This window comes from Propithecus coquereli, unplaced genomic scaffold, assembly GCF_000956105.1.
Source record: "Propithecus coquereli isolate 6110/MARCELLA unplaced genomic scaffold, Pcoq_1.0 Scaffold310, whole genome shotgun sequence".
In the NCBI taxonomy this organism is placed as follows: domain Eukaryota; kingdom Metazoa; phylum Chordata; class Mammalia; order Primates; family Indriidae; genus Propithecus; species Propithecus coquereli.
Genome location: NW_012148731.1, coordinates 673,613 through 683,531, shown reverse-complemented (window position 1 = coordinate 683,531; position 9,919 = coordinate 673,613). Strand labels below are relative to the sequence as shown.

General features: G+C 48.9%; 1 protein-coding gene across 1 annotated transcript in view; it reads right to left on the bottom strand.

Annotated features, from left to right (window-relative positions):
• Nucleotides 1-1,513: 1,513 nt before the first annotated feature.
• LOC105814984 (chromosome unknown open reading frame, human C14orf132) overlaps nt 1,514-9,919 on the bottom strand; it is a 36,910-nt gene continuing 28,504 nt past the window's right edge. The window contains exon 2 of the mRNA XM_012650107.1: nt 1,514-1,741. Within this exon, the coding sequence (XP_012505561.1) occupies nt 1,517-1,741 (225 nt within the window). The 3' untranslated portion in view covers nt 1,514-1,516. The remainder of the gene's footprint in view (nt 1,742-9,919) is intronic.

The following is a 9,919-nucleotide window of genomic DNA, read 5'->3' as shown; positions in this document are numbered from 1 at the left end:
AGTGGCAAGTTCAGCCTTTTTGCACTTGTCCCCAAATACACACAAGGGCTTCTTAACGAGCTTTTTACATTTCTCCACCTCAGGAGGGGAATTTCTGCTATTTGTCTTCTTTTTCGCAGTGTAGGGAGAAAGCAAGGGGAAAGCCACTCCAGGGCTGTAGGCGAGTGAGCTGGTCTGAGATCCTTCCCACTCCTGTCTGCAGGCGAAGCTGCCTGGGAAGGCGGGGAAGGGGCGGGGGAGCCCTGCGACAGCCTTTCCTAAGCACTGCTCCCCCAGCACGTCCCCTGCAGCTCTGGTCTTCACTTGGGAGCTTCCTTGTTTGCTCGGACCCCCAGACACCGATTTTTAAGAATTCAGGGAAACTGGCTGGGGCAGGAGCACATTCACAACTGCAGGAGAGGGCACAGTGCCCAAAATGAGCGTCAAATACAGGTAAACGAATGGCCTGCGATCTTGCACCAGCTTCAAGACTCCCTGGACCATCTCCCGAGGGCGGCGTCTCTGCCGCACGGCCTTGAAGGCAGGGACCTGCTCAGGGGAGTGCATCGCTGGGGCAGAGAGAGCACTGAGCTGAGGGTTAGGAAACATCTTCCCGTTCTGACTCCCACATTAACCTGCCCTGTGACCGCAGGCAAATCATGCCCCTCTCCAACCCATCCACCAAAGAATTCAGTGGACATGAGCTTATTCATCTCTAAAATTCTAGGATCCCTCAAAGAATTAAGAGCATCTTCATGTGGGTGGCCCGAAGAGTTCACTGCCTGGCAGATCTAGTTTTTAAAGACATCCTCTCCTCTCCTTAAAAAGAAGAGAAAATCCATCCAGCAGATAAAAACCACCACCAACACCCCCAGAAACCCCAGCACATTGCTGCTAACCCCCTCATTCCTGAGTGTCCTGATGTGAATGGGTCTCACAAGGGGCCGGGTGTCTTGTGACGAAGGCGCCATTTCAAAGTCAAATTAGGACCATCCTGTGGCCACCAATATGCCAAGGGACTGAATATGGGACCAAGACTGGGCTGGGGACACCGAAGTTCTGAGGGCTGCTCTAGCCCTAGCAGCCTCACATGAGGTTTGATAAGTTTGCATAAAAGCAAGACACACAAGTGATTATTTACCGCCAGCAAGCAATCACCAAACCACATCTATATTTTACACCTAACTGGCCGTTGCATCTGGACTCATGTTCTGGGAATGCAGCTTCAAGAATCCCCCAATCTGCTCTTTGAAAGCCTTGCCCCGTCACACTTCCGGGGGCAGGAAGCCGACACGTCCACGTTTTCTGAATCAGCCTGACCACAGCATGGAGTATTTGAAATCAGGGCCGCCTGGGGAAACTCCAGATGCATGGGTGCTGCCCCTAGAGAGGCCATTCAAGTGGTCAAAATTCCTGGTTTCAGGCTGTAGGAGTCGCTGAAGACCAACAGCAAGACAGTGCCAGGAGCACAGCCTCACCCCATGGTGAGCCCGCCGCAGCGTGAGCCGTCCTGGCGGCTGCCGACCATCGCGCTCCCTCAGAAGGTGAAAGCGTACACCACCCCAACCACCACGATGTTCCCCAGCGTCGCGATGATGGCAATCCACAGCAAGACGGCGTCGTTGGACGACCGAGGAGGCTCCTCCAGCGGGCCCTGGCCATTGGAGGCAGCGTGGACGTTGGAGGAAGAGTTAAACAGGGAGTATTCGGTGCTGAAGTCCTCGTTGGGCGAGTCCATGAAAGCTCCTCCCATCATGGGCAGCTGCAAAGAAGGACACAGAACGTTAGCCAGGGCCCGTGGCGGCTCGGGCAGATGTGCCCTCCAAAAGGATGCTGGCCTGACCAAGGAAGCCCACGTGAAATCACAACTTCTTCTGGGGCTGCAAAGCAGGGCTTTGCTTTTTTGTGTTTTTATAATGGACAATGCATATTTTAACCTATACAAATTAGTATTCATGGCAACTTTCTGGGGCAGACGCTCTCACATCCACTCTGTATGAGAAGGCGTCGAGGAACTCACCCGACAGCTAGCTGGTGACTCACACAGGCCCCCGCCCTGCCCCATATCAGGCCCTTCCACGGCAGCATGGGTTGTAAAATGCCTTTATTCCTCTTCTAGTTTTAAAAATAATATATGCTGGGGGGGGAGGGGGTTAAAAAAATATATGCTCCGCATAGAGCACTCAGAACATATAAAAGAGGATAAAGAAAAAACTGAGAATCATGATCTCACCATGTAATCACTGTTAACATTTGATAATTTTTCCTTTCCAATCTTTTTCCTGTGCATGTGTGTGTGTGTGAGAGAGAACACATTTAAACATGTATTTTTTATCCCTATAGTAAAAAGTCCATCAAAATTCCAAATTCCATTTTGATGGTTGTATAATATTCTGCCATAAATCCAAGCCATAATTAAACCGCTTCCCTACAGCTGGAGATTTAGGAATTTCCACTTTTCCTATTAAAAATAATGCACTGGTAAACATCTTTGTGCATCCATTTGGATTTACATACATCCTCACACCCACGGTTTTATTTACTGGGGCAGACTCCCAGACACACAATTTCTGAGTCAGCAGGTATGAATATAGCTTCTGGTGGCACAGGGACAAACTCCCCCAGAAGAGCGATCCTAATTCCTACGGCCTGCGCCACGCATCTCAGCACGTAAGGATGCCAGAATGCTCGCATCCGGGGATCGGAACTTCCTACCTCCATTTGCAAAGGCTCTCTGCTGCTCAGACTCAGGTTGGAGGTGGGGGAGTGGGTTGCTCCAGGGGACAGGGTGGCCCCAGACACAGCAGTGAAGAGGCCCCTCCCTTCTCCAGCCCAGAAGACCAATGTCCAGGCCGTCCCAGGCCCTTCCCGACCCTCTCCAAGGCAGAACGTGGATGCATTCAGCCCCAAGCTTGGCTCCCGTATCTATCTGGCCTATAATAAATGCTTTTTTTGAATGGGACCTGAATGAATGAACACTAAACAGTGACACCGTCATTGGAAACACATCTACTGAGCACCGTTACTATCCATGTGGAGCCTCTGTCACGGTCAGGGAATGTGCCAGAGACATTAAAATACTCTCATTTAATCACTGAACTATCCTGGTGGAGGGTACTGTATTCCCATTTTTCAGATAGGGAAGGAGAGGTCAAAGTGGAGTCAGGGTTGAGAGCCATGTGTGTCTCTGTGAGCCTGGTGCTTCCTGCTCTGCACCCAGCCTCACAGACTGTGGGGTCAGACTCTGTGCTGGGCCCCGGGACACAGGGAGGATTTAGGGTACCTGGGCAGCTACCGTTCAATAGCACCATGCTTGATCCGCCTTGAATGTCAATGGCCTCTTCTTAAGGTGTGATCATTACTCAGACAACAAGTGGCTCCTGACACCCACTTCAGCTGGGAAGAGCAACATGTGTTGGGCTCATGCTGGGAGGTGCTTGACATTTGTATTCATAACACAGCGCTGCCCTTTAGGTGGAAACAGGGCGGTTGACCTTGGGGATGCAGAGAATGGAAGGGACCCCTGGGGGGGTCAGGGCAGGGCAGGCGTTGCTGCTTGATGGGGGCTGCAGTCACAGGGCTGTGCTCGCCGCCCGAGCAGCACATTTAGATATGTGTTGTCCTTATATGTATAAGTGGATTCCACTTGTGGGGTCTGATCCACTCTCCCACTCCATGGAGATCTCTGGGCATGCTCCTGGTCTCTCCTCTATTTAGGGCATATACAAGTTTGATGAGTATTTTCATCCACATCACCAGGGAAAACAAGGGGGAGTCTGGACAGCCCCTTTGTGGGGCCGACACGGGCCCTCCTGACAGCCTGTTCGGGGGTTCCCTTCACCTCCGTACCCCTCACTGTTCTCTGCTTCCATGCAGGTACTTATTTAATGCCTCCACGGGTTAGTTTCTTATGGCCGCTGTGACAAATTACCGCAAACTTAGTGGCTTAAAATCACAGCGATTTATTATCTTACAGTCTGGAGGTCTCACTGCACTAAAATCAAGGTGTCTGCAAAGCTGCGCTCCTTCTGGAGGCTCCGGGGGGTTCTGCCGCCTGCCTTTTCCAGTGTTCTAGAGGCCCCCACATTCCTTGGCTTGCGGCCCCTTGCTCCACCTTCAGAGCCGGCGGTGTGGCGTCTTCAACCTCTCACCCTCCTGCCCCCTGTCATAGGGGCCCTGCGAGTACACTGAGCCCCGGATCCCCCAGGCTGCTGGCTCCTCCTCAGGCTCCTTTGCTTAATCCCATCTGCAAAGTGCCCTTGCCGGGAAGGGCAACCCATCCACAGATTTTAGGGATTGGGATGTGGACATCCTTGAAGGTAGGGGCACTATTCTGCCCCTGCCACCTCCTGGACTCATTCCAGAGAGGACTCAGGACGACCCGCATCACTGGACGTCCATCTCCCACAGACAGAGAGCAGACCTTTGCGGGCGAGGGTACGGCCGGCTCAGCACAAACTCCCTCAGCCCCATTCCTAACACACAAAAAGGCGACAAGTAAAACCATGTGGAATTCATGAATCTGGAGTCAGTAGAAGGGCTTCCCCCAGGCTGTACTTCACAAACCCCAATCCCAGAGTGGGACAGTCCCCACGGTGAGTCCCTCCGCCCTGCACCTGCAGTGAGAGCGCAGAACTGCCTGGGAGCGCAGTCAGTTCGGGACTGGTTCTGCTGCCTCGGACCGTGGGGCGCAAGGGTGGATTCCGGTGTCTGAAACACTGGAGGGTGAACCCTGCTTCACCACAAACAGTGGGGCCTTGGGTGAGTCACTTTCCCACTTGCCTCAATTTCCTTCCCGTGAGTGATGAAGAGAATACAGTCCACCTAGTGAGACTGTTGCAAGGAGTGAATAAGATCATATATGATAAAACATGGTCCAAGATAATCACTAATAATTAATAGTATTTTGTAATCCATAATTACTAGTATTCTTTCCCTCTATTGTTCCTGTAGCAATTGAAAACCAAGAGTATTTATTATAAGCATCTTGTATCCAACTGCTTAAGCTACAGCGGGAAAATCAGGAAGCAGGCACTTCTAGTCATGTGCTTTTAGTGTGATCAATTAATCGGATACTCAGTGGCAATTGTTAGCAGATGGCTGCCCACGCCCCCAACTTATGCTAAGGCAGGCTGCTGAGAGATGCTCCAAATCTGGCCAGCGCTGTCGCTCAATCCATCTGTCTCAGGTTTGTTGGTTTTGTTTGATGCTTTTTCCTTTGTAAAACAGAGTCTAAATTGGAAGTCCTGGGTTGGACATGAAAATAGCTTTAAACAGCAAAATCCCATGATTGGAAAATAAAAAAAGGTCAGCTTCAAAAAAAGGTCAATTCCGTCATTTGGAAGTTAGGAAGATTTGATCAAGGGCTGGCTTGTGGCTAGAGTGAGGGGACATCAGCTGAAGTCACCTTGGAAGCAGGTGGTAAGGGAAGGTCACTCTCAAAGGTGGCCCAGCCAGCTCTGATCACCTTTTAGGCACTTTTGGAGACGGCCTTCTGGTGGCACGCCATTGTTGAAATGAGGAACTGGGCTTTCTCATACCAGTGGGCAGGTTAGCCCTGGCCCTGAGAATGGGATCCCTGGATGAGGTTTCGGCTCAGAGCAGATTGGGGGGTATGACCCCTAACTTCCAACACTAGAAGGGCTGTCATGCTGAAGAGTGTGGCCCAAGGAGGCAGAACAAGAAGACAAGCTTCCTCTTAGACACTAGTAATCAGGACAACACAGGGAGGGGTGGGGTGTGGCGGGTTGGGGGACTCGTTTCCCCATCAGAGATGTTCATGTCAAGATCAGAAAAACACTTGTTGGCTTGTTGAAGAGGGGACACCAGAACAGAGTGGACAGACAACTTCAAGGTCAATGTTATCTAAAGAGGCTGTGCTTCCTGGCCATACCTTCCAGAAGTGGGTTCGTTCCCTGTGTGCTACGGCATCCCCAGCGCCTGGACCAGAGCAGACACTCCAAAAGTATTTGGCGAATGAATGAATTCTAGGACCAACAGCCATGAATCCTGCAGGCATGATGAGATGTGGTTCTGGGGCCAACGTTTCTCTGTGTGATCTAGGCCCACTTCTTAACCTCTCTGAGGCTCAAGTTTCTCATTTAAAAACGGGGACAATAATAAAGGCTGCCTTATAGAAGGGGACTGCTGGGAGGTTCTGACACTGGGTGAAAAATGCTCTCTGGGGAAAAAGACAAGTCACAAAATAAACTCAGAAAGCATTCCTGAAATTAAAAACACACAGGCATAATAATATCATATATCATGCACAGATCCATGTGTACGTAAGGAAAAGTGTCAACACGGGTCATGAAGCCAGGTTCACGGAGGCTGCTACCTCTGAGAAAGGGGGAGATGAGGACAGGGAGACTGAGTTCATCTGTAACAGTTTATTATAACAAACGATGAGGCGAGCATGAGGAAATAATAAAAATGGTCTGTTCTGGTCAGTGGGTATGTGGGTCTCTGTTACTTTTTGGTGTATTTGAACGTCATAAAAACAAGAGCAGTGCTTTGAACACTGGGGTGCCCCACACGCGTGATGGTTACGAGCATGGCTGTGGGACCAAGTGCTCTCTGAACCCAACCTTGGGGTCCCCATCCCACAGTATTGGGGTCACCATGTGGGACATGGTGGCCGAGCGTGGTATGGAGGGGTTCCAGGTGGCAGGGCTACTGCGGACACTGGATCGGTGTCCCCGGGGGGCCTCAGAGGGCCCTGTCTGTCCCGGCAGTGTCCACCCTGCCCCCCGAGCAGAGCTGCTTTGAGGAGTGGGTGGCCTCCAGGGCCCCATCTGCTGCTGCTGAGGTGGTGGTGGTTACACAAATCTCCCCTAAGCCGGGCCTCTCCGGAGAAAGGAACAGAACATGCTTGCAACAGGAGACCTTCAGAGCGTGCTCACCAGAGGTGACTCACGCAGAGGAGGGGAAACAGAGCGAATGCAGCATGTTTGTGGGGAGGACTGGAGACGCGGGGCTTGTCCTGGTCTCCCTTGGAGATCGCCAGACTCTCTTCCCCTACAAGGTCGTTTTCAGGGCCCAGCTCGGCCTGGCCTGCCCTGTGGAGTCCTGGCCCGGCCAGAGCTGCAATTTGATGCTCCTGGGCTGTGGATTTTAAAACTGGATTTGAATGTGAGTAAAAACGTTCCAACTGTCCCACGTCCAGGCCTGGCACAGGACTCAGAACTGTGCTCCCCCGCTGCTCTGGGCCCTGCTCCGGCCCTGCCCCTTTCGGGGCCTTACTGGGGAGCTGCTTGGACAGGGTGACTTCTAAGGTCCTCCCCACGGCTCAGAAGTCCTTGCCAAATACCGAGAAGGCTGGAGTCAGTTATAGAGGGGCCTAAAATGAGAGCCTGTGTTGCAAGGAAGTCAGATAAACCCTGCAATAAAATCCTCAGATAAAATACAGGATACCCAGTTAAATTTAAATTTCAGATAAACAACAACAACAGTTTTTTTTTTAGCATTTAAGTGAATGTCATATGTTGCCTGGGATATACTTATCCTAAATGATTATTTGTTATTTGTCTCACAGTGAAATTTAACTGGGCGTCCTGTATTTTTATTTGCTGTATCTGACAACTCTGTGCATGGACAATCTGAGAAATAGTTGCAATTTCAGAATTTGTACAAGGGACCACACCCTCAGTTTTGTCTCTTCAGGGCACATAATCTGCACCTCAGGCTCTCTGGGTGACCTAGTTCATCAGAAGATTCCAGAGAAGCCACCAGTCAGCATACAAATATTACAAAGGTAATTTACCTCCTCACTGAATTCTCGCAGGGTCTCTATGGTCTAAACATAAAAGGCTGGGCAGATTCAGAGCACCATCGCCCATTCATTATTCACTCAATAAGCGCTAAAGGTCCATTCTGCACCAGGAGTGTTGGACAGGCGTTAGGGGTGCCAAGGGGGTCACCCAGACCTCTGATTTTGAAGGGGTCAGCATTCAAAAAGAATATAGACCTAAACACATGGTCATATAATGGTGTCACATGCACTTTAGCAGAGACAGAAACAAGGCAACGGGATGGCAGTGGTGTGAGGAGACATTTAAGCTGGACAGAAGTGGGACAGGCTGGGGACATTACGTGGGCTGAAGACTGGGGCATGAGACTGAGCCCCAGCTCAATTCCTTCCCAGCTGTACGATGAGGGCAGGTGACTAACCTTCCCCACACTTCAGTTTCCTTGTCTGTAAATGAGGATCAGAGTAGGAACCACCTCCGTGGGTGCTGTGGGGTGACAGGCACTCATGGATGCCTGTGAGTCCTCACTGTGAGAATCGTCATTGCTGTGTGGACCCAGGGCTCCAGCACAGGGAGCTGGACCTGCTGTCCCAAGGTCCCGCCATAGTGGAGCTTTTTTGATTTTCTCCATTTTCCATTTTTGCATCATCAAAAAATAAAATACTTAGTATAAATCTGGCAAAATATGTGCATGATCTGAATGCTGAAAACAACATAACACTGCTGAAATAAAGCAAAGATCTAAATAAACGGAGACTATAGTCACGAACTTGAAGACCCAATATTGTTGAGATGTGAATTCTCCCCCAGTTGACGTAGAGATTCAAGGCCATCCCAGCGAAAATCCCAGGGGGAATGTTTGTAGATGTTGACAAGCTGATTCCAACATTAATTTGCAAAGACAAAGGACCAAGCAAAGCCAAAATAATTTTGAAAAAGAACAAATTTGGTGAACTCAGGCTATCTTATTTCAAGACTGACTATAAAGCTACAGTTATCAAGACAGTGTAGTGTTAGCACAAGTTGAGATGCATACATTCACAGAACACAGCAGAGGGTCCAGAAATAGATTCATATTATATAATATGGCCAATTGATTTTTGAAAAGATTGCAAAGGCAATTCAATAGGGAAAGAATAGTCGTCAACAATGATGCTGAACAAGTGGACATCAATTTGCAATATCTATATATATATTTTGCATGTAGATTATGAACGTGGAACCCAATCTCTTACACAAAAATTACAAACAACAACAAAAACCCAAAACTCATGCCTTATACAAAAACTAACTAAAAATGGACCATAGACCTAAATTTAAACAAAGAACTATAATAATTTAAGAAAAGTACATAGGAGAAAAATGTCCATGACCTTGAGTTAGGCATAGTTTTTGGATCCACACCAAAAGCACAATCCATACAAGAAAACATTGGCAAACTGCATTTCATCAAAATTAAAAGCTTTTTCTCTGTGAAAGACACTGTTAAGAGAATGAAAAGACAAGCCACGTACTGGAAGAAAATATTTACAAATCATCTGACAAAGGACTTGTAAGTAGAATATATAAAGAACTCTGAAAACTCAACAATAACAGCTCACTTTAAAAAATATGCAAAAATCTGAACAGGAGAGATATCACTGAACAAGAGATACACAGAGAGCAGACCAGCACGTAATGTTCAACATTAACCATTTGGGAATTAAATGGTTGAAACTACCACAAGATACCACTGCACACTAGTAAAATGGCTAAATGTCTTTTTAAAAAACTGTTAGTAGCTTCTGGTAAAAATGTGGAGCAACTGGACCTGCACACATTGCCGGTGGGAAGCAATGATGCAGCCATTTTGGAAAATAGTTTAGCAGTTTCCTACAATGTTAACCATGAGCTTACATGACCCAGATATCCCACTCTTCGTGGGTTTATATTTACCCAAGAGGAAGGAAAACTTATGTGCACTCAAAAACCTGTGTGCAAAAGTCTTTAATCACTTTACTTATAATTTGTGGTTCTCTTATCCATCCCCCCCCCCATGAGCACCATGTACTGCACCCTTCGCATACAGTATGCATGATGGCCGGGTGCCGTGGCTTATGCCTGTAATCCTAGCACTCTGGGAGGCGGGGATGGGAGGATCACTTGAGGTCAGGAGTTCGAGACCAGACTGAGCAAGAGTGAGACCTGTCTTT